Source organism: Stegodyphus dumicola, chromosome 7 (genome assembly GCF_044657685.1).
Source record: "Stegodyphus dumicola isolate Sdum_Otavi_A_Nest chromosome 7, ASM4465768v1".
Lineage (NCBI taxonomy): Eukaryota > Metazoa > Arthropoda > Arachnida > Araneae > Eresidae > Stegodyphus > Stegodyphus dumicola.
This window is the reverse complement of record NC_140774.1, coordinates 47815864-47842480: the sequence shown is the minus strand read 5'-3', so window position 1 is coordinate 47842480 and position 26617 is coordinate 47815864. Positions and strand designations below refer to the sequence as shown.

At 31.4% G+C, this 26617-nt stretch overlaps 2 protein-coding genes across 2 annotated transcripts; both read left to right on the top strand.

Moving 5' to 3' along the window:
• Positions 1-26084, top strand: LOC146996173 (uncharacterized). Its single transcript, XM_085820158.1, has 2 exons — positions 1-28; positions 25129-26084. The coding sequence occupies exons 1-2, from the start codon at positions 16-18 to the stop codon at positions 25986-25988; spliced, it is 873 nt and encodes a 290-aa protein (XP_085676284.1). The 5' UTR covers positions 1-15; the 3' UTR covers positions 25989-26084.
• Positions 12894-25265, top strand: LOC146996174 (zinc finger HIT domain-containing protein 2). The gene is made up of 2 exons (XM_085820159.1): positions 12894-13753; positions 25129-25265. Exons 1-2 carry the CDS (start codon positions 12968-12970, stop codon positions 25132-25134), a joined length of 792 nt encoding a protein of 263 aa, XP_085676285.1. The 5' UTR covers positions 12894-12967; the 3' UTR covers positions 25135-25265.
• Positions 26085-26617: the final 533 nt, after the last annotated feature.

The window sequence follows — 26617 nt, the reverse complement described above, 5'->3', positions numbered from 1 at the left end:
AAGATTGTACAAGCAATGTCATCTAGGGGTAAGTACCTTCATTTTGCAATATATGTTTACATTGATAAATTAAAAAATATGAAATTCTAGCATATTGAAACATAAGTTAAGAAATATTTGTTTAAATTTATTAATTAAAAAAGGTGAAATTCTTACATATTGAAACAAAAGTTAAGAAATATATGTTTAAATTGATTAATTAAAAGAGTTGAAATTCTTGCATATTAAAAAATAAGTTAAGAAATGTATGTTTAAATTGATTAATTAAAAAAAATTGAAATTCTAACACAGGGAAAAATAGAAAATATATGTTCAAATTGATTAATTAATAAAAAAAAAATGAGTGCTATATACTGAAAAATAAGTTTCTTAACAAGAACTTAGCATATATTACAAATACCTTAATAAATGTTCTAATTTTTCATTTCTCATCCATAATATCATGTTTAACTATCATACACTTACCTGCATAACATAATTAATTTAAATATAAATTCATTATTAATTTAAATGCCAAATAATATAATGCCGAAATTACATGCAAGTCAAATTTTTAGGTTGAAAGCTTTCTTTTAAATCGATTGTGTAAGTTTGAGCATAAGTACTTCTTCGCCCTATAGCGTTTCATGCAAAACATTTCACTCGTTAAAGTACACGTTAATTAAAATTTCTTGTTCTATTACTTTAGACTGAATTACAATTAGTAAGTTATCATATCATGCTTAGTAATATAACATTAACTATGTTGTACAACATTGAAGAAATAGGGAATGTCAGGCGTCATCATGTCAACATGAACAAGGGTAAGTTCAATTTTTCCTTTTGGCAGTTCCGAATTGTTTTCCCTGTCCACTTCCCTCGGATAGGGAAAACAATATTTGGCCGCCATCTTGGATTTCGAAATGCGCTTTTTGGCGCATTTCTGAAATCCAAGATGGCGGCCAAAAACTCGCCAAATTCAGCCAAGAGCCGGGTATCCGAAATGCCGGGTAGCGCTATGGCGCCCAGGCACCCTGGTGGTTAAGCACCGCAGTTCAATTTCAGATAGTACCAGATGCGCGGATTGTAACTCAGTCATCTTTGATGCATGATACTGGTAACTGGTTGATCCCAAAGTCTTTAATCCCAATTGAAGAAGGCGTATTAATGTTTTTCTCTTGCAAGAATGGCAACGATCTTTTGTTTACATTTCCTTATTGTTTTTGTAAACATTATCAGCAATACAGTTGCGATTTGCGTTAGAAGAGTTGATTTCTTGCTGTGGACAATATGTTAATGGAATTTTAAAACGATTAGCATAAATTCTGTAGATTCAAGAATAAAACAAAGGTAATTTTTTTTTTTTTTAAATTTCAATAAAATTTCAAATAAAAGTCTTAATTGTTAAGGTCTTTGAATAAAAACATTCGATTGAAAGCTGATTGATTGTACCAAATTTCAATAAATATGTTCAATAATTTACATTTACTGCTCATCGTATATGTCGCGTTTTTACTGCTCATTATAAAGTCGCCAAATCCCGTGTGTACCGGATACTAGGATTAAACCATTAACCTATATTGCAAATCCAGTTTTCAAAGCCTAGCATATATCATAAGCATATTCCTATAGCTCCCTCTGATCTTAACATACTACCGTGTGAAATTATTTTTCGTGCCTGAGTAATATGATGAATCTCCTGTCGAAAAATAAAACTACAAATCGAAATGTGGTAGTCAAAGCATAAACAAGAAAATCTGATGTGCCCGCAAATCCCGCTGATTCTGTGTTCGAACCCTCTTTCTGATTCGCCCGAGTTAAATCGGTTTAAGAAAAACAATCACACAGTGATTCATCCGAATGAGTATACTTGTTGTCCTCAAACCCTTGACATATGATTAGCCTTAGTGCTAATTATATGTCAAGGGTTTACTGTGAAGCATATTTTCCTGGTTGATCTTTACATTATGGTAACTTGGTGTTTTTTTGGTGAAAATGTGGCGACCAACTCTCCTACAGCAACCCTCTATTTTTTTTTCCCCGCCGCCATTTTGTCTTCACGAAGTACAGACATGTTTCTTTTCTTTTTATCTACTGAACACTTCTTCCAACAATCTAGTAGCCGAATTACACTTATGCTAGAAATTTTATCAAACAAAACTGCTTAATCATGACAAATATTCACTGCAAAATTGGGAAAAAGTGCACAATACCATACTCCTTACGCGTTTTTCAAAATAACACATACACATAAACCATGTACACGGCGACTTATTTTTACTTAAAAAAACATCCCACAATTGCACAAAAATGGCATTGCGCACACTCTTCACTATATCCATGTACACTGCTTTTTTCTCATAAATTAGAAAAATTTCACGAAAATACATGACAATTTTCTCAATCTTTAAACCCGGTAAAAAGAACATATATGAAATTACCTGATCGCGAAAAAGTATTTACCCTTTACAAATATGAACATTTCCACATATAAAATAAATAAAATATCCAAAAACTTTTACCTCTAAATCATCTATTACATTATACACGTCACCAACGAATTCATACCGCAAGCATTACAAATACTTAATATCAAATATTTAAATTATTTCCATGCACGTTTATTTCAACTTAAACGTATACCAAATTCCTACAAACACAAAATTCACAAAATAACTATCATTTCATTAAAATATAATTAAATTCAAAAACACTACTTTAAAATATAAATGAGCACATACATTAAATTAATAAAAATTACCTTACAATCCTAAGTACTTTAAACTAAATCATTGCTAATAAGAATTTTCCCAATAATACAAAATTCCTTTCCACCTTACATTTAGAACAATGCATAAAAATATCCTCAAATAATTAAAAATACTAACTTACCTAATCTTCTTCAGAATCTTGATTACGTGTCCGATAAACTTTTCTTTAGTTACGGCCATGGGATCCAAAAATTCACGAACACTGTTTCACACAACACAGAATAAACCAAATACAAAATTTCCAGATTTGTTCCCGATTTCCCCCCTTTTCCGATTCAAGAACCGTAATTCGTCCATTAATATCACATGACATATCCCATGATCTCTCATTTTCCTCACACAAAATAATGCGTAATCGGAACTGAGTACTGCTCGCATTATTACCAAAGTCCCAGGTAGTAACCTTTATCGCCTCCAAAATGTCGCCAAACTACCAGTTACCATATTGTAAAGATCAACCATTTTCCTCTTTCCCCCCCTCCCATTAAATTGAACACTAGCAATCAGGGTAAAATCCTAGTATACGGTGCAGCCTTGGCGCGACTTTGAAAATTATCGCCAACACCAAAAATGACCCAAAGAACGTCTATATATATACTATACACACATAGTATATGTATATACACACATAGTATATATACTATATACATACTATGTTTAACTATATATTTTCTTTGAATGACCCGTTAACTACTCATCGTATATGTCCCGTTTTCACTGCTCATCATAAAGTCGCCAAAAGTAGTCAAATCCCGTGTGCACCGGATACTAGGATTAAACCGCAATCAGCACTACAAAAGAAGTAACTACAGGAATTTCCCCCTTCAGTGAATTCTACTTAAGAACAAAACAGCCTCTCTTTATTTGGGTGCTTGCAATGCTTTTAGAAGTTATTTGGGTTGTGGACTGCACTGCAGGGTTGTGGTTTAACTTAGTACTAGTAAAGTAGCTTCATACTTCTCAGATAGAAGCAATGCTGTGTTAGGCAGAGAAACTAATTATAGTTAAAAAAATTTTTCAGGCTGGTTTTTACTGTGACTGCTTACCATTACAGAACGAAATTCTTTTCATTAAGCTACAATTTAAGGTCGATAATCTAAGTCAATAGTATTCAGCTTTAAGTAAAGTATCATATACAGTTGATTGTTTGTAAACAAATTGTAATTTGTTGTTCTAATAAATAGAAAGTTTGTAATATGAAATTTAGAATTACACTTTTTAAGTGTTATTGGCCATGTGTAAAATCTAGTTTTTCTAAATTAATACTAGCGTAATCAAAAGCTCGTCCTTTTATTTTTTTTTTATTAAACATTGTATATTATTAGGCAGTTCAATATTATAATTTAATTGGATTTTAACTTAAGAAAATTGTTTATACTTTAAATAAATATTTGGAAACAAATAATTCATTTTTTGTCTCTATTATTTCATTAGTTTTCCATTATGTACATAAGATGCATTTTGGCGGGTTTTTTTTTTTTTTTTCTGTATAAATAATTTTTAGTTATAAGAATAGTTTACAGACTGCACACGCACATAAAAGGTACTTTTCGGCAGGGGCATAGCTAGAGGGGGCATCTGTCCCTGGGCGCAGATTCCAGGGGGTTCCAAACTGATGTTACGGCATTTTCTAATTAAATATTTTCCATCCTTGGCAAGCAGTAGGGGGCACGAAATCTTCAGTTGTCCCTGGGCGCTGAAAACCCTAGCTACGACTCTGCTTTTCGGTTATGCACCCACAAACACACTTTACTTTTCCATTATGCTTATATATTCCAAAATGCATGGCAGGTGCATAATGGAAAAGTATCATTATTCCTGTAGTATCAACAGGTCTGAATTCAGATTCATCTGCATATATAGGTTTATGATATTTAGGTATCAGAATACAATGCTTGCTATTTTTCTCCAATGCTTTGATAATGTTTGCCAAGTTTTGGATTATATCATAATATTTTTTCACAAAAATCTTTTCAGAGATTCAAGTAAATTATCACTTCTGCTTTATTAATTTTAGTCAAAATCTAATATGTTGTTCCCATTGATGTAAAAGCCTTAAACACTAAAATAAAAAGCTTTAGATTATATTTTAGTATAGTTTTTTTTTTTTTTTTTTTTTTTTTTTTTTTTTTTAACTGTTATAGGCTTCAAGTAAATTACCACTTCCAGTTGCCCATTAACCCTCTGACGAAAATTCATAAAAACTGGGGGGGGAGGTTTTTCCCCCTGTTTTTGCAAAATTGATCACAATTGAAATCATAGTTTCCGTGCATTAATTGCAGTTATTGCAAAACTGATTTGCAAAGTTTAACATGCAGACTATATGGTAAATATGCTACTATTTATTGATCCTGTTAGTCAGGCTGTTAAAAACTGTTATGGGCTTTAAGTAAAGTACCACTTCTGGTTGACCACTTTATGCATAATATAATCAGCCCTTTATATGAATGCAGAAAGCTTAAATACAAGAAATATAAATTTTTAGAAGTTTGATATAAAAGTTATTATGGATGAAAAAATTGGGTACTTACGTATTATCCCATCAACCATGATACTGTTGCTAGGCAGCATTATTTAGCACTATTTATGGATAAGCCTGGTATAACAACACACTCTTCATATAGGCACTTTCATTTTATGTAATCCCACTTGATTCTTAACAAGTCACCTTTTCTTTTGACCAACAAGGGCATACATTAGCTGCTATTGCTGCATTTTTCCCTTTGCATTTAAAAACAATGATCAACATTTTTTGATCCTGTGGTCTGAAGATTAAAAACTGTTATGGGCTTGAAATATAGTACCATTTCTGGTTACCCAGTTTTACATAAAATATAATCTACTCTTTATATGAATGCAGAAAGCTTCAATACAAGAATATAGAACAGCAACCAGTGCATTAGCTTTAAATTTATGAGATTCTACCATCAAAACATGTGATCAGCTGAATATAGGCGACAGAACAGTAATCAATTAGAGCTATATCCTGCTGGAAGTTTGTGCTTGTTTTGAAGTTTGTATGCAATCTAAACTGAACTTCTAACAAAATTGGAGGGCCTAACAAAATAGTACAATTCGACAAAGGTTTTTTACAAAGTGCAAAAACAAAACGGACCAGTTATTCATTGTTAGTCAAATGAAGATACTTCGGTTTGTTCTAAATTCCACAGGAACAATTAATGCAATGTTGGAAGGATCTCAACATTCATGGTTCTATTATAGCCAACTTTCAAAGTTGATGGGATAATACAAAAGTATCAAAAATTGTCACACACAGACAGACATGGTAAAAATACTAAAAGTGTGTTGTGAGAAGTCTAATTTGTGCGTATTCACTGAAAACTCACAATTGAATTTTTGGATCAAAAACATTACCTCTCTTGCCTACGTATATAGGTAGGGCAGGAGGTAATGCTTCATAAAAATTTATTATGTTTTCTAGTTGATGGATAAATAAATATATATCACATCTGAAGATTCAAACATGTAATATATTTTAGGGTACTCTTCTGTTATCGCGACCATATTCAGGAAATGTATGTATGTATGCATGTGTGTATGTACATATATGTGTGTATGTGCATACACACATACATACGTATGTACATATAGATGCATACATGAACACACACATCCATACATGCATATATCAGGGTTCGTGTGGTCCTTAAAAGTCCTTAATTCTTTCAAAAATAATTTTTGGTCCTTAATTTTGGTCCAAATGAATAAACGGTCCTTAATTTTGCTCATTTGACATTTCTTATCATTTCTAATGATTGCCATTCTAAGTGTGAAGTGCGATTTCTCATGAGTATGGAATTAAAATTACACGGCTCTTAACCAATCTGTTGGCGGATTTGCGTTGCAAACGATAAAAAACAGTTAGCTACCCTAGGACGAAAGTATCGGGTGTCTGATTGGCTATTTACCCAGTCTTTCAAAACAGGTGTTATCCATAAATTTAGGCAGATTGTGATGAAAGCGTGAAGCTGGAAGTTCTTTAAGAGGCGAAAGTATGATGAAGATGCTCGAGGTAAAAAAAAAAAGGGGGGATTCTGAAAATATTTGCCAAAATTAGAACAATCCCAACCTGGAAGGCCACAACCCCTCCGATGCCAAGAGGAACGAGATGCCTGGAAAGTGCATTTTCAATAAACTGTAGCTTCATCAAGCTGACTACAAAGACTGGATATTGATGGATGACAATCCTTTGTCTGAAACAAATTGAAATTTCTAGAATGGGAGAATCAGCGCTGAAAATTCACATGAAAGCTAAGTTTCGTTTTATCATTTCAATTTGTTTTTACACGGTTTTGCTTACCTTAATTTCTGTGTTTGTTTGAATTAAGCCATAAATTAATTTTTGATCACTTTCTACGGAGTTTATTATTATTATTTTTTTGCACGTATATGTATGGGATATCAGGATTATGAGTTTATTTCTGCAGAGGGTCTGTTATTGATTTTGCGGAAAATCTGTTGGCTCCATTTCGATTTTAGGTCACCAAGGGCAAATTCGGTAACGCTAGCCAAAAAAAGTGAAGTTTGGAAATACGTTTTGAAGATTCAATAGGCAATTAAGTATTTGGTTTAATCCTATGCACAAGGTATCTGTTGCATAAGGGATTTGGCTACTTTTGGAAAATTTATGATAAGCATTAAACGGGACATATACGATGAGTAGTTAAATGGGTCATTTTGGTGTTGGCGATAATTTTCAAAATTGCGCCAAGGCTGCACCATATACTAGAATTTTACCAAGTATTTTTATAAAAGGAATACTGTGTTCAGAAGAATGTTATTGAATTTTAATATCACATCAGTTATCCAAATAGTTGGTCGATATAAAATTTCATTGTGATAATGATTGAAATTATCTTTTGTTATTAAGCTAATTTCACTTATTTATAACTAGAAATTAAAATAAAAGCTAAATTCTGAATAAAAAGTCAGTGTTGAAATGATAAGGAAAAAATAAAAGAAACGGAAGATTAATAAATTAAAAGAAAATGACCGATAAGCGGAATGGTTGCTACACAGAGAAAACGTGTTCATGGTATTGCCAATATCGCATTCTTATGGCAATTTTAGCGATGTAACGGAATCTCTGCAGGAATGCTTGCCTAGAATATTTCGCGATGTCGCAATTTTTTATCGATATAGTACATTTTTTAAGTGTTAAAATATAATGCGTAAGAAAAATTCATACATTTTTGTTTAACAATAAAACCAATTATTGCAGAATTTTTATCTTTGCTCCATCATCTGATAGATAAAGAAATAATGTTTTAATTAAAATTTTCTGCTGTGAAGTTCTGCTTTTACCGATGGTTGCAAAATGTCCCAGCAGTTGAAAGAGCCATTGAAATATGGGATGACTTGCTACTATACATTATAAAAGTTGAAATGGGACAGTTTAAAAAAAATTCATTGAAATCCATCTCAAATATTTTGGAGGCAACTAAGGATAAAACATTTCTTATAAAATTAAATTTTTTTTCTCTCTCTGTCAAAAATATTATTGCCTTTCCTTGAATATTATCAAAGCGATAAACCACTTATTCCCTTTTTTGCTGAAGATATCTTAAAACTTGTAAATGATTGCTTTTAGCACTTTAAAATTTTGAAACTAGAATATTCAAAAATAACTAAATATTCAATTCAAAAATAACTAAAACAGAAAATCTTTATAAATTTAATTTTAATGATCCAAATTGTTATGATAAAAGTAAAGTTTATTTGGGATTCAATGCTGAGCAGTTAATGAATGATAAATGCCGTAAGGACATTTCACAAGCTGCAAGTTTTGCATTGAAACAAGGTCAACAATGTGTCTTAACAATGGTATAACACTTAATGGCTAAATGTCCAATAAATTATTCTCTTATTCGAAATGTATCTTGTTAGACCCACAGTTGATGGCTAAAAGTCCAGAAAAAGCCCAGAACAAAATGAAAATAGTTCTAACGGTATTAACGCGGAATAAACGTGTTTTACAAGATAATTGTGATGAAATTCTGCTGCAGTTTGGAGAGATTCCAGACAAAGTAGTTAAGGCAAATTTACATGAATTTTCTACTTTTGATCCTCAAAATCTATCTCTTGACACATTTCTCACTTCTTATTTTCATGATTTTCACTATTCTAAAGTATGGGAAGTAGTGAAAATGATTCTTATCTTGTCACATGGACAGGCCTCTGTGGAAAGGGGCTTCTCTGTAAATAAAGCAATTGAAATTGAAAATTTAAGTGACTCATCATACATTGCTCAATGCACAGTATTTGATTACATAAAATTTTCTGGAGGTATTCTTAATATCGAAATTAATAAAGAAATGAGATCAGCAGCAGCTTCGATAGATGCTTTTAGCAGATGAAGCTGAGACCAGCAGGAACATTGATTTGTTTATCAAAGCAAATGAACTTAGAAGAATAGTTAAAGAAAAGGAAATAGACATAAATAAATTAGATGTTAAAATATCTGAAAAAATTTCAGATTTTAAAAAAGCATAAATGTTTTGTATCTTTTATTGTATAGTTTATTATTCTAGTATCTTTCAAAAAACCAAAGAAATAAATTGTATGTTTACAAATGTGTTATTTTAATCTGCAAAATATTCTTACATTGCAATTATAATAGTAGTTGGCTGTGTTTAAATAAATAACAAATAAGTTAAATAATAATCATGTAAATCTCTAAAATATCTGTGGCTGTTGTTAGTGTAAAATACACTTATACATGTTTTTTAAGAAATTATGTTCTTAATTTAATGTTATCTACTTCATAGCTTGTAGGGAGTTAGTTTAATTTTTAAAATTGTTTTATGTTAAGTATTAAATTGAATTTAATAATAGTGCATAATATACACTTCTTTTAGTTTCTTTAAATGGATAATTGCTTTATTCTACTCGTTTTTTTTTTCTTTTTTTTTGTTTGCTGATAGGTCCTTAATTTTTTTTGGTACTTTTCCGTTTTGCCGGCGCAAACGATAAAGTCGCCAATAATGGTTTAACTGATGCCAGACGGAATATCTTCGCTGGTAACCTTTTACGCCTCAGTTTCAAAACAAGTTGAAGCCATTTCTTATCAGATTGTTTCTTTCAATACTGGCATACAATAATATAGAATTTTTACACAATATTTAAATTTTATCCCCCAAGACAATTCATGGTAATTAAGTCAATTAGAATGCAATTACACCGCTCATCCGAAGGCGAAATCAAGTGTTAAATTCATCAATTCTAATGAGAATGCACTAGCAAAGTAAAGCACTGCGGTTTTACATAATTTCTGAGTAAGCTATTCGTACGAATTGAAATAATTCTTGCATTTAAACTTGTATTCCAAATTAAGATTTAACTTAAAATTAATGTAGATAATTACTGAGCGAATTAAATTTTAGTAGCGTAGTTTACGTGAGATGAGATCACTTGGGGTCACGTGATACTAACCGGCGAATCAGGATTTTGAACCATGAAATCATAGTAAATTCTTAAATTAATGTCTTTTTACAAATTTATTGTCTTTATTTATTGGCTTTTTACAAAATTTTAAACCATATTAAAATGTTTATGCCTTCACAATAAAAAAAAAAAAAAAAAATCTTAGAATTAACATTTTTTATGTGTATACTGTATGTTGTCGCCAACAAAGTCTGCTTGGCGAGATTTGCGCCGGCGAAACGGAAAAGTACCTTTTTTTTTTTATGGTCCTTAATTTTCATGCAAGAGAATGTGTACGAACCCTAATATATACATACATTTCTGGATCTGGTCCCAATAACAGAAGAGTATCGATTTTAGTTTCAAGTTAGAATTAATTATATACAAATGGCCAAAGTATGATAATAAAAAAATTCTATGTGAGAGAGAAAGTATCATTGAGATGCAGGGGGACGTAAAAGTATTTGAACAAATGCATTATTTAGAATAAAATAATACACATTTTTTCCCCCTTAAGGAATCAAAAGAGTGTATAAAAATAATGCAGAAAAGTATTAGTGGGCTTAAAAATAACATGTCGTAAACAGTTATGCATTGCGTGATCCAAGTTATGAAAAAAAATAACAGTTCAGCTTTTATAACAAATAGTATGAGATGATTAGCGAAATAATTAATTTTTGAATTGTTATGCATTCTGATATGTGAAAGTTTTCTGTTGTGCCTGAAATGATTTTATCTGTCCATGACTGTGGTTTAATATTAATAATTATAGATTAACATTAATAATTTAATATTAATGTATAACTATTTAATATTAATAATTAATATAATATTTAGAGATGAACAAAATTTGTCATCTGTAATGTTAGTTGTTTTTCAATAACTGCATTAGAAAAAAGAGAGAGAGAGAAAAGGAATATAATTAACCCATTGCAGACCATCTCTGTAGTTACATAAGAGAAACTTCTTTTACCATCCCTAAATGATTAAACCAAAATTTACAAATAAATAAAAATAATCTTCTTAAGTACTGAGACCTGAGTTCTGATATTCTTTTAACATCAGTACAAGTACTGTAAAACTTGTCAGAGTTTTCATAGTGTACTTTATAAAGCATACATTTGGAGCGAGGTATTTGGAAGAAAACTTTACATTGATAAAATAAGAAGTTTGAATTGGTAAAAATTTATATCAGCAAACTAATGGAATTTTGGTAAAATTCAGATCAAATAAAATTTAATATTTTGGATTTGGATAAAAGACATATGATGAATATTATGATTTAGAGATACACTATCTTCATTGAATTAGGTAATGATGTGTTATCAGGTGATAGTTTATAAATTAGTTTTCTTACCATTGGCCAAATGTTTAATACCTATATGCTGGTTGCTCAACTTTGCTTCAGATCCAGGCAAACGGGCTGGTTGCATGGTTAGTTTTCATGATTTTTCCCAAATGTAATGCGAATTCAAGCCATTTTCGATTCAGAAAACCCTTGTATATTTTGCCATATTTAAATAACCTAACTAACCGTACCAATCAGTGAGTCAAAGATGGAACTGCATATTCATTTTTTTTTTGACAGGAGAATGATTGTAAACATATAACAAAATATGTAACAAACATGTAATAAAATTATTTTTGCTTCGTAATTTGAGAAGGAACTCACAATCAAGATATCTTATTCCTATTGAGAATCTATGACATTTATTGGATGTGCACTTGAGATAAAGCTAATTTTTAGTAAATCATAATCTGGACAAGTTTTTCACACCAAAAGGCTAGAAATCAGTGTAAAAATTAGTAAGGGCAGGAAAGGTTGTACAAGCACTTACTGAAATAATGACATGCATAATAAGTATTAGTACTCTCCATTTTTTTTCTTTCTTTCTTTTTTTTTTTTTTTTTTTTTTAATCTGCTGTTGCGTAGATGTTTTTTGGCATTAAAAGTTATTTTCTTTATTAGTCATTACTTTGAGGAAGTAGTAAAGTTGTATTTTAACTATACTTGTTTACGTACATTTTATTTTATATTCATTCATATGATGTGCTAACAATGCAACTCATATGCAAAATATTTTTATTCATTTTTAGTTTAAAAATGGTTTTATAATATACAATTATAATTTATAAACAGTATACATAAATTTGTTGTAATGTATGCAGTGCTATTTTAAAGAATTTGATATTATATATTTACATCGCATTTTATTATAAGAAAATTAAATATTATTCAGATTAAAATTTAATAGTAATGAGAAGAGTTGTGGATACTTTAGTTTGAGCAAATATGTCTTAAGTAAAGTGATCTTCTCTTGCATTTGTATGGGTAACACCGCACAGTAAAAATTGGACCAAGGTTTTGTACTGCTATCTGTGATAATGTATTAACATTTTGCCCTTAATTTTTATAGTTTGTTAACATTGCACCAGACTATTGAGAGAATTCGAGAGTAATAATTCATTCCTTACGCGTCATCTGACTTATCATCACGTGAATTCGCGGTCCTTATCTCGCGAAATTACTTCAGTAAAATTGTGTAAACAATTAACGCACGTGAATGTTAAGCCTTTTTTTTAAATATATGTATTTGAAAAATATCATACATGTATTTATTAACGATACATCGAATTCTTTACTTTTTATTCTTAAAAAAAATATTCAAGATTTTTCAAAATAAATACCTTTCTGCAGTTGGCAACGTACGTAGTATTTATTGCCGAGTGTATGGTGGTTAACAAGGTCTATTCTAACCTCCTTGGTGGTTAATATGGATTTTCGAAGTTCAGGTCTTCAAAAATGTGACATTTGTTTGAAAGGAAATGGAAAGTACTCATGCCCCAAATGCAGTCGGAAATATTGTTGTTCTCATTGCTATAAACGACCAGAACACAAATCGTGCAGTGAAGCATTCTATCGAGAATGGGTTGAATCTTTTTTAAAGGAAGCTACTTTTGATTCTGCAGAGAAGGAAAAGATGCTAAATATTTTAAAGCGCTGGAAAGATACATCTGTTGAGATTGATGAACAAACTATTGAAGATAAATTTTGTAGTCTGGATATACATAATGCGGATGAAAATATTTTATGGCAGAACTTAAGTAAAGAGCAACAGGACCAATTTATGAAGTTCATTCAGGATGAAAATAATTTGGAAACGATTATTCCTTTGAAACAAGCATGGTGGATTGTTACGGACTTGAAGTTGGTTAGGGATGCTAATGATAAATCCGAGAATGATGACGTTGCATTGCCGCCACCTTTTCCTTTAAATGTAAAGAACATCTCTGAGTTAACTACTGTCAAACCATCAGATTGTGTTCAGTATAATTTAGTTAACATTCTTTACATGTACGCATTTCTTTATCGATTTTATAATTCTGATATGAGGGATATGATTGAACATGCTGTTGATTCAATGTTTTCTTTGTGTCCTGTTCTGAGTGAAGGCAAAAACTATCATAGTGTGCAAGAATCGGTTGAAGATAGTATTAGGTTGATTATCAAATTTCAGTTTCCCGTTCCATTGGAATTTGTGAAAAGGATTATCACTGATGTAAGTATGTTACTTCAAGGGCCAAAAAATGCGAAAACATCAAACTTTGTTTTAAGAGCTTTACATGATATCAAATTGCTTATTTTGGAATTAAAATCTTTACAAAAATTGGAGGAAAAAATAAGAAAAAATTTGGTGCTTTCTGTGAAAAAACTGGATTATTTTATGAGTTGGTGTTTAAGCCATGAACATAGTTTAATAAACTTAGTGTCTGAATTGATTTTATTCAATTTGCCTGAAACTGTTGCTGATTCTGCAAATAACCAAGCTGTAAACTTAAGTACAAGTGAACGAAGGAAACCAGTAATAGAAGAGATAGAGTGAAATTGCAGAGTTGAATTTCGGAACAGTTCATATTCATAAAAGTAAGTTTCACTGTATGAGCTCAAATTAATTTTGGAACTACTCTTATATGTCAGCCTTCAGGTTGCCAAATGCAGTGACAAATTTTTCGGCAAACATTTTTGGTGAGATACTTCACCCTGCTACATTACTACCTAAATTTTCTGTTTACATTTTTCTAACATTTAGCTTAAAATGTCTGCAAAAACCATGTTTTGAACACACAATTTAAGCTAAAAATCCGAAACAAAAACAAAAAATTTAGATAGCTAAAACAAAGTTTCTAACCAAAAATATTCGACGAGTATCCATGTACACAGTGATATGTTTTAACTTTAAAAAAATCGCAGAATTGCACAATTTATGCAGTGAAGGAATCTACGAACTACGCACACCTAGCTTAAATAAATTAACTATAAATTTCGAAGAATACCGTATACACAGCTTTCTGTTTAAACATAAACATCTACAAATTGCACAATCTAGGCAGCGAAGGAATCTATGAACTATGCACACCTCGCTTTAATAAATTAACATAACAGTAAATTTCAAGAATATTGTGTACACAGCATTCTGTTTAAACTTTAAAAAACATCTACGAATTGCACAATCTAGGCATTGCGTACTAATCAACAAAATAAACTAAATTTCAAACAATTAAAAAAAAAAATGACAGAAATTCGTACTACAAATATAATGAACATAACATTCTACGGGTTTTCGTCCGCAGAGAACCCGTTGGTGCCGTTGCATTTTTACTCGCCAAGCTCGCGGTTCATCGACAATGAGCCGTAAACGTGATTTTTAGTGCATGTAAATTCAAGTTAGCAGACAAAACAATATATTAAGCATATGGTAGTAAAAATTCACAGATAATAAGCATGCAGATGTAAAACTAACCGGTTAAACGTGATATACAAAAATAAACCTGTCTTTTTTATAATATATTTCACAATACAAATAACCTTCAATAGTAATCAAATTTTCTGTAGTAGCATTATTAATAAAACTAGAACTTTATACATTTTATTATTTTTCAAGAGTTATTTGAACTGTATTCCTTACACCAGCAGTGGTTTGCTAATTTTGATGACTATGGGGATGCATCAAACTACTCTTTCGTCTTAGATAATCAATAATATTTTTTATTTCTATTTAATCAGTTATTTATGTCACACCTGCCATCCTCAGAAAGGTTACTGTTAGAAAAGCATTAACAATATAGTATCTTAATAAAATTTTACGCCATAAAAATTGGAGCCGAGAACCGGCATCTATCAACGAAAACTTCTTTAATTATACGAAAATATTTCTATCTATTCGTTGTTAAAAAATTCAGAAAAAATAACGTAGAAAATCAGAAAAATAATAATAAATAAGAGAAGAAGAATATAAATCTCCAAATGCGAACAACGACAGTGATAATTCAACAAATGAACTCAAGAGGAATGGTTGCAACCTTCAAACAAGAGAATAGGATGAATCCGATAGGTTACCAGGTTTGTTGGCGATGTTTACATTTACCGGGTTCTCTGCGGAAGTGCTTCCCATTCTACTAAATAAGAACAAGAATAAAACAAAATGCACTTACCATAAATAAATGCTTCTTCGAACAGCAGAAATACCAATTTCAAACATCACGAAAACAATTTCACCACAAATTTGTTAAAAGCAGCTTCTCTTGTTTAAGAACAATGAAAAAGGTACTACAGTCAATAGTCGTTAATTCGGACACCCATAACCCGAACGTCAAAGCTAAAAACTTTCTGCGCATGCGCCGCGTTCACACATGCGCATAGGCGTTTACGCGTGCGCGTAAGACCTTTACGAGCATATGCGTGTGTGCCAGTCATGGAGGTAGGAAAGGGAGGAGGGGCCATTCCGTGCTAGAAGTGAAGCACTGCTTTGAAGCTTGGGTCACCAGGCGGGGTGTTCTTTGTTTACATTCAGAAGCTCGCTTGACAAGATTCTGATAGTATTTCGACACACGACAGTTCCATAGAAATCGAAAAAGGGACACTCTCGCATGAAAGAAACATTCATAGTGTGATGGATAATAGCAATTTGTATAGTTTACTGACATTTACGCAAAAATCACATCTTGGTTATTTTTCGATAACTAACAACAGCGATTTTGATTATGAATTTGTTTTATAAAATTCTAAGCTGTTGCACTACAAAAATATAGATTTTAAGAAAATTGCTAAAAGAGATCTGCCAAAATTTATTTTCTAGAAGATTTGAAAAGTTTGAAACTTGATGGCTAAATGTAAATGTAAAATTATGTATGTTAAAATATTTGTAATTAGGCACATAGGTCAGATTAAGTTTTTATTAAATAGAGTAACGCATGCAAGGGCTATCTGCCTAAAGAGAGAGATGCCATCGTGGAGGAATTTTGAAGAAAAAGTGACCTTTGAGTGGGTATTAAAAATAATATTTATAATTTTCATTCAAATTATATTCATATATATTTTTTATGTAAAACTTTCGGGTGTATGCTAAATTAGTGTAAATTACTTTACGCGAAAAATATAGTGAATGCACAGAAATTAAAGATTTGCACATGCCGGAAATGATAAATAGGAAATATGTACGGGTATTTATGCATGTGCTTGCAAAAAGCATGTATCTGCCTTTGACAAAATACTTAAATATTCATTAAATTATTTATAAATGTATTTGAAATGAAGAATTTATTACTTATAAACAACTGTGAAAGTACTGTGAAGAAATCTAATGATTAAATGTATCTAATTTATAATGATTATAAATGTTATCTAAATATATAATAACCTTAATATTGAATTGTAAACATAAATTGAAATCCTGTTGACAAATACGTTATAAAACTATTTAAGTAAGAATTGTTTGTATTGTAAAGCAATCTGTTAAAAGGTATTGTAAAGCAAATGCTATAAGATGCGCACTTAAGAACGTAATAAAGAGTTTTGGAATATGTATTGTTGAAATGAAGGGTTAAAAAAAAAAAAAAAAAAAATCTGATAAGTATAATTAAAAGAATTATTCCCTTTACATTTTATAATAACTCGGTTACAAGTTTTAAATAATACTTAAAAAAAAAAAAAAAAAAAAAAAAATTATTCCCTTTCAGAAATGTTCAGAGAAAGTCAAGTACTATTTAAAGTATTTCGCTAATTCCTAATAATTCTCTAATTTAAAATGATCCGAATAGAGCATTAATTATAAATTTACTTACATTTTTCGATTTAAAAGAAGCCAAAAAATCATGTCATATTTAAAAAAGTATTTTAAGAGGAAGCTCTATAAATAGAAAAGAAATAATGCATAATTTTAATATTAATAATACAATAAACTTTGATCTTAATTTTTGTACCTTAACCGAATAAAATCGAATTACCTTAATTTTTTTTTCTAATGTAATTAATGAAAACTTGTGAAAATATTTCATTCAAATTAAACCATTCTGAGAAAACTGTCCTGTGAAAAGTATAGCATTTAATTCCGTTCAGAATGAAATGTTGTTTAAAAATATGTTGTTTTTACATACTTAGGACTCTGAAGTGTTGTAGAAAAAGAAAATATATACATTTATATGTATATTTGCGACGTAATTACAAAATATTTACACCCGAACGCGTCAAATCCCATAGAACTCAATGGTAAATGACCCAATGTTTTGGTCACCACATAGGGATCGCCGGTGCTTCAGAGCAGGGTACGGAGAAACTTGTTTAGGGCGACTCCTTCTTACTTCCTACCTCCATGGTGCCAGTGCAGAATATGTTTTCGTGTGCGCGTTTAATGTGTAACGGACGGTGCAAGCTAAAATTATATAATTATCTATTTCAGTTAATGTTGATGATTGCGTAGTTCCTTAATCTTCGAATTGGATGCGGCTTATTATTTTTTGTAGACTGTAAGAGCAATTTTATAAAAGTAAACTTGAACTTTCGATTATGTCAAAAAGAGTTTCCGATTGTGGGGCTGCCAAAGGATCTACAAAGCGAAAGCATGTTTCGATGTCCATCTAACAAAAAGTGGAATTGTTGCAAAAAATGGATAAAGGCATGGAGAAAGTGACAGAGAGGTTAGTGAACATGAAAAAATTTTGATTGACAAGTCAGTCCGTATTCTCAGCACAGCAATTACAGGACTTGAACAGCAGAACTTTGTAACTGAACAAGAAAGTATGTCTGTTTATAGAATTAAAGAGAAAGTATTAGCACATAAAACGAAACAACTTACATTGAAAGAAATGTTTAATAAAGTAAACAAATAAATATTAAGCTTCTTTTTTTTGTAAATTTTGATACGCTTTAGATCATAATTGTTCTTTATTTCATAAATTACGGTTTCATATTTTTAATTTTAGAATTTGTGCATGCCATCTTACGAGATTTAAATTGATGATCTATAATCTGGAAAAATCGATGATCCGGAATCGCCGAAGTCCCGACGAGTCCAGATTAACGACTTTTGACTGTATTCTGTTTTGAGGGCCGTAAAAAAATTGCAGTGAAATGTATGCGCAAAAGCGCCAAATCTAGCAAACGCGCGTCCATTTAAACAGCGTGCCAAATCTAGTGTATGCGCTGCTTTCAGATTGCGTAAGTTTATATAGTTCTATATTTCTTAAAATGCCATTGAAATACTAGTTTAATTTTTAAATCCTTTTTTGATATCCTATGGATTTAACAACTTGGGAATTACCCATGACGAAAAGTCGGCAATAGAATTTTGGGTAAAGTGCATGGACGCGTTTTTAAGAACGCTCATGTGTTCCACTGCTTGACGCGTTTTTAAGAATTGCACATACTCGGTATCCATGTGCACATCGACCTATTTTCACTTTTAAAAAAAAATCCTAGAATTGCACAAAAATGGCACTGCGCACACCCTTGACTTTATCTATGTACACATCGAGCTATTTTCACTTAAAAAGTAAAAGAAAATTGACAAAAATCCAATTGTTTTTACCCTAGTAAAAAGCGGAGAACAAATAAGTGAGCGATTCTGCACTTTACCGAGAATATTTTCAAAGAAAAGGCATCATTCATTATAGAAAATTACGTTTGAACAACCAATGAGATGAAATTATGCTTTAGCAATAAGTCGGTAGCGAAATAGCGATGCAGGCATCCATTATGTTTAGCAATTTCTTTATAAATTATAATAATGATCTGAAATAGCTATTTACTCTTTTGCTTCCATTCAGTCATGTTTAGCCTTTTTCAGATAAATTATAATAATAAAAAAGTATTATATAAAATTAACCTGTCATCTAAATTAAAACATCAATTTTAGATAGTTGTGTACTATTATACTTCCTTTCTTGCCGCAGTTATTTTTAGCAGCATTGGCATCAACAATAATTTGGTGTTTTTTTTACGGCCCTCGAAACCCAATAGTACCATGAAAAAATATATAAACCACCACCAAATAAAACTCCAAATCGCATTTCTGATTAAGTGGAATTTCCAGCCACCCGAAAAAATAGTTGTACCAAGTACGTGACTAAAATTTTGCCAACACATCATAAATCACTTAATTACCACACAAACCAACTAGCAAATCCAAAGTTTCCATGTAAAAAGGGTTGCCACAAAAACCAACATCGCCCCCAAAAGCATTGCAGAACAGAACACGCCAAAAAACTGCACAACACATATCGCCGCATTTGGCAACCTTAGGGCGCATATAGAGTACAGCCTTAATTTTTTGGAAGCACTTCCGCAGAGAACCCGGTAAATGTAAACATCGCGATAAAAGTTCAAACCTGGTAACCCAGCGCATTTATCGTATTCGCTTGTTCGAAGTTTGCAACCATTCCTCTTGTGTTCATTTTGTTGAATTATCACTGTCGTTGTTCGCATTTGCAGATTTATATTATTATTCTCTTATTTATTATTATTTTTTCTGAATTTTTTTACAATGAATAGATAGAAATATTTTCGTAGATAGATGCCGGTTCTCGGTTCGGGATGAAAGGAAGAAAATACGGCGGGAGGGGTGAATGCTAATTTGTAACACTGCTGTTCACGTTGTGTTCTTAATTATTAACAGCTCTAAGAACCAGCAATTTAAATAACTAAGTAATGCTTTTATTTTTATTATTGGTTATTGTCATCTAAAATTATGAGAATAAATCAATTTTCTGGCGTAAAATTTTAACAAGATAATATATAGTTAATGCTTTTCTAACAATAACCTTTCAAAGGATGGCAAGTGTGACATAAATAGATGATTAAGTTGAAATAAAAAAGATTATTGATTATCTAAGATGACAGAATAGTTTGATGCATCACCATGGTCATGAAAATTAGCAAACCACTGCTGGTGTAAGGAATATATTGTTTTCTGTGTTAACTGGGATTCAAGACAAATTTTTTTCGTTTATCACGTTTAACAGGTTAATTTCAGTACATTAATACTAATTTATATTTTTCAAATGAATTTTTATTTCCGTTATAAATGCCTATATATATATTGTCTTACACTTAATATATTCTTTTCTGTGCTAACTTGAATTTAATACAATTTTCGTATATCACGCTTAACAAGTTAGTTTTACATCTACATGCTTATTATCTGTGAATTTTTACTACCATATGCTTAATATATTGTTTTGTCTGCTAACTTGAATTTACATGCACTAAAAATCATGTTTACAAAATATCACGTTTGCGGCTCGGCTCACCGCCGATGAACCGCGAGCTTGGCGAGTAAAAATGCAACGGCGCCAACGGGTTCTTTCCCGAAGCGCCAACGGGAAGTTCTCTGCGGATGAAAACCCAATTTTTTTGGAACAGCTTGAGTATAGGATCCCATTGGCGATTTTTTGGGTCGCCAAGCCATGGAAAAGCCGTTAAAATTGAAAACACAAGTTAGAAAATGTTTAATAAACAAATATTAAGCATTTTTTTTTTTTTTTTGTAAATTTTGATTCCCTTTAGATCATAATTGTTCTATATTTCATAAATTACGGTTTTACATTTTTAATTTTATAATTTCTGCATGCCAGCTTACCAGATTTAAACTGATGATCTATAATCCGAAATCGCGAAAGGCCCAACAAGTCTGGATTAACGACTATTGACTGTATATTTAAACAGTGAAACTGAAAATAAATAAATAATGGCATATTTTTACCAGTCATACTGAAAATACAAATTACAAGCTGTAAAATTGAAAAGAGGAGCTCAGAATACATGTTTAAATTAAAAATATGAAAATGAGTTACGAATGCATGTTTAAATTAAAAGTAAAGTTTGAAAATACACAAGTAGATGGAGGCATATTTTAAGCAGCAATATTGAAAGTGCAAGTTTTGAGTTATAAAACTGAAAACACAAGTTCAGAATACATGTTTAAATTAAAAATAAAAGAAATGCTGGAAAGTTAGTAAAGTTTACAAAATCATAATACATTTACAAAGAAATCCTATACTCTGCCCAATTTATGTCCCTTACAACTTCGAGAAATTTGTTGAATATAATAATATTTTGCTCCTTTGAAGAAAATGACACTTTCCAGTTTAAAACACATGGGAATGCGACAGGGTTGCCGAAGTGGAGTATTCTAGAATTTGCTGGGTTACCAGAAAAACAACCGTCCAAAAAATGTGCCCAGCCAAAAGTCGCCAATTAGGTTCTATACTCAAGCTGTACCATTTAAATTTTTTCTTACCATATTAGTATAAATTCATTTTAGTAAATAATGTACTTCCCTTTTATATGCAAAATACATGCATTTATGTATGTAAAATTAAAAAAAAAAAAATCAAAATTTTAACTTACATTTACAGTAGTTTCTTAAACCTTTATTTTAATTTAGGTATTTTCCTTTTTTGTGCTGAAAAAAAAACAGGCACCAATTTCAAGATGATGCTACCTTCCACCTGCTACACTAAACCAAAACAAGAATTCAGAGATTTATACCAGGGTTGCCACGCTACCTGGAAAACCGGAAAAAGTCAGGGAATTCGGAAATTGACCAAAAAATTCAGGGAAAAGTCAGGGAATTTAAGTGTTTTAGTCAAAATATGGAAAAGTCAGGGAATTTCATACAACGATCCCGCCTAAAAAGGCGAGTTTTGCGCCGACATTGGAAGAGATCACTTTTTGGGCGAATTGTGTATCACGTGAGTGTCATTCGGGCAGCTGGCATAGAGCCAATTTTCGCAGCTCCAATTTGATTGTCTTTTTAGGCCCATATAACATGGCGTTTGTTGCACACGAACAGCTGTTTCGAACAATTTTTCTGCCTGGTTTACCTATTGAAAGAAAGACGCGCGACTTTTTCCTTCCTTTCCAAAAAAATTGCAGGTTGTTCGTTTTCAACCAATCAGCTATCAGCTTCGAATGCTATCAGCTTGTTTGTAATGCGGAACCAGTTTCCCCTGCGTTAACCCTAAAGCGATCTGTGGTGATTGGCTGTTGTGACAAAGCCGAAAAATTGTTCCAAACAGTTGTTCTTCTGAAACAAACCGATGTGTGATAGCAGCCTTAGAAAGGCAAGGAAGTTTTCCGCAACTTTTGGTTTCCAGTAACCTCGAGAATCGCATGTGCAGTGCATGAACTAAAGAAAGTACCTGTTCTCGTATAAAACAAAATGGGTTTAATCCTAGTATACGGTACCATGAAGATTAGAATTAAAAAAATATGTATTGTAAAGAAGGAAAACCTCTCTGCAACAGACGTGGCTCGGTTCCATCATAGCGGGAAACAGCTGTGCATGCGCGATATAGTATCTGTAGCCAAAGCTCGAAACCGGTGTCGAAGTTCACGTTATCAAGAGTTCATAAAATGAATATTGTTTAAAATGTCTTTAAACTCTAAAGGAAAAGAAAATATTTTTTGGCGCAAGTAAAATAATTCATGGATTAGTTATTTTGACGGGGGGGGGAATCTATGAAAATCCGTTTTTGAAATTATTGCGAAAAATTCAAGAAAAAACGTTCTTTGATAAAACGTTTCTTCTTGGATTTTTCGCAATAATTTAAAAACGGATTTTCGTAGTTTTCTTTTTTGTCAAAGAACGTTTCTTCTTAACACGTGTTTCTCAATTTCTTGTACACATCGCGGAGAGGGAAATTCTGGCCGTTCCGTCGTCAAATCCCTTGGCAAATTTTCCCTCCGCTTTTTACATAGACGTTCTTTGTTCAGAATTAATCTCCATGTATGGTACAGCGGGATTTGGCGACATGATGATGAGCAGTAAACGGGTCATTTTGTTCTTGGCGACAATTTTCAAAATCATGCGAAGGCCGTATCGTATACTAGGATTTTACCGCAAAATCTTTTTTTTCTTTTCTTTTCTTTTTAATAAATACCTTGTCATTTTGCAGTAAAATAAAAAAAATAGTAATCAATCATCTAGGATAACCATATGTAACTATATTCGCTAAAATATCGTTGATTATTCTAAATAAATTTTTAAGTAATTATCTTTATGTTATTCATATCATTTAATGTTGCTTCTTCCCTCTAAATTTATTTATCATTAGTAAATAATATTTCCAAATTTCAGGAAATTTTCTCTGGCATAATCCTGAAATTAATTCTAGCAGTATGATGACATCATGAAATTTAATGCACATATTTTTTCCTTATGTACGCTGCGAAATAAATATAAAATACCTCAATTTAGTAAAAAAATATCATTAAATAGATTTCTTTCTTTCGTTTAGCTGCAGAATGTCTGCAAAAAAAGCCTTATTTTATTCCAGATTGGGCAGTATCAAATTTCAATCTTCAGTGGAGAAAACAACTATTATAATTATATTTGTGTTTAAGTGTTAAGGTGCCTTTTAAGAATACACCTCACACAAATTAAATTTACCTAAAATCTAACCTAACTTTTAGCATTGCGTTGTGATTTATAAGAACCGGATTAGCCTCGTGTTGAACTGGGGATGATCATGAGTAATAATTAAATAAAATGTACAGTTGTTATCCAATGTGTATATCTTAAATTTTATTAAGTTTTTTAAGCGGAAAAGTAAACAAAATTATCAAACAAAGTGTACCAAGAATAATTAAGAATAAATGTCCTCTGGGATTTATTGAATAATTAAGTGAATTTGCTACACAGTACAAGTAATACCATAATTAATTTACCTCTTAGCACAGCCAACGTACATTACGCGGATAGACTGGAATTTTCTCGAAACATACCTGGAAAAGTCAGGGAATTTCATTCTCCTCTTTGAGTAGCAGCCCTGTTATACAAACTTGATGTCCATGCACACATCGACCTATATTAACTTAAAAACAGAATTGCACAAACTAGGCATTGTACACTGCCTTAACTTTGTCCATGTACACATTGATGTATTTTAACTTGGAAAAAAATAGCAGATAATTGCACAAACTAGGCATTGCGCAATGCCTTAACTTTGTCCTTGTTCACATCAATCTAAATTGCACAAACTAGGCATTGTGCAATGCCTTAACTTTGTCCATGTTCACAACTATCTATTTTCACTTAAAGAAAATCAGGAAGCTAAAACAAAGTGAAAACTATCATGTTAACCAGAAAAATTTCGCCGCTGTCTCAACACACAGACGAGCAAATAACCAAAAATGCATAACAAACAGAGAGAAATAAATAACCAAAAATACATATTTCTTAACATAAAAACATTAAACAATAAATCTCTTAACAAAAATTAACACATAGAGACGAATTAAGACACAATAACACGCCGAATAAATACTAATTCAGAAGTCAAACAACACAAATCAGCGTTATACTTACAAAATTTTCACAGGACTAGTTTCGATGGTTTTACCAAACCACCATCCTCAGCTGCAAAACTGCATCATTTGCGGTTTTGCAGCTGAGGACATGGTTCATTATAATTGGCCATGCCAATTCCAAAGAATTTAAAAATTTATCGAAAAGAAATATCAATTAGCTATGTAATTGAATGCCATGGAATAATTTTCTTTCAATTTCTGAAATATCAATTTTAATATACAGTGGACTTAATAAAATTTCATACATTTTGCTATATTAATTTTCTAAGTATGTTTTTTTCCCCCCAGGTATAAATTCGTTACATATGAGAAAGATAATGGTTTCTCTGACAGCATGTGCTCTGGCTGTGGTTCAAAGGGCAATTTCTATGGATCCACCTCCTTATGTTTACGATCTTGCTCCTCCAGCCATTCCTCATCAGCATTTTGATTCATTGTTTCTGGAAAAATTTGATGAAATCCTAGTTATAGGAGATGTCCATGGCTGCTATGATGAATTAAAAATTTTATTAGAAACAAATGAAGCTGAGAAAGAAAAAACATTGAAAATATGTGTCGGAGATCTTGTAAATAAGGGCCCCAAAAGCCAGGAAGTTTTAAATTTATTCAGAAATTCAAATTCAATGTTTTCTGTGAGGGGAAATCATGATGAAGTTGTGTTGAGAGAATATTTGAATTCAAGAGATCCAAACTATAGATTAAAAGAGAATAATACATGGATTAAAAATCTCAGTTTGGAAGAGACTGAATACTTAAAACAGCTTCCGTTTACCATATCTCTTCAGTCTTTAAATGCCATCATAGTTCATGCTGGTCTTGTTCCAGGGAAGCCTCTAGGAAAAAATAAGCCATACGACATGATTCATATGAGAAATCTTATAGATGTAGATTATTTTTGGGATGGAGGTTTGTTACCAACAGAAAATACCACTGAAGGTGAGCCATGGGCTTCACTATGGCATGGCCCTCAACATGTTTATTTCGGCCATGATGCAAAGAGAATGTTACAGAAATATTCATATGCTACAGGACTTGATACTGGTTGTGTTTATGGTAATTGGTTAACTGGTCTGTTTATCAGTGGACCTCGAGCAGGAAATTTTGTCCAAGTAAAAGCTTCGAAAGTTTATTCTCAACCAAAGTCATAAAACAAAACTATTTGACAGGGAGGGTGGGGAATCAGATACTTGTAAGAAAAACTGTAAATTAAAGCAGTATGCAAATAAAATTATTTAAAATAGAAACTATGTCATCAACTCATTAATTTTATTTCTATTATGAAATGCCTAAAGCTTATATGGTTTAGAACTACAGCAGTAATCAAATTGGCTACCTTGAAATTTTACACCTGTGTATTTTGCACAGTGGTATTAAATTTTAAGGTGAAAACTTAATGAATTTTCCTAAAATTACTCAAATGTAAAATTTCAAAACAATTAAAACAATTAATACTTTAGTTTTGGAATTATACTCCTGTAATAACTAGAACCGCAACAGCGATCAATTTGACCCTTCTTTTCAGTGTAATATGGAAAGCTTAGAAATATATTTTTTTTTAACCTTAAATAACTTTTATGATAAGGAAAGGAAACAGCGTGTATAAAAAATTAAAGTATTAATTATTGTGCTTTAAGAATTACAGTAAATTAAAGATAATAAAAGTATTTTTTCATGCAAAGCCTAACATGAAATATTTTCCTTTCCAAGAAGAGTTGAAGGCCATTGTAAACTAAAGGTTAAGTTTCTTCCAAAATTGTCACAAAATTGAAAGAAACTG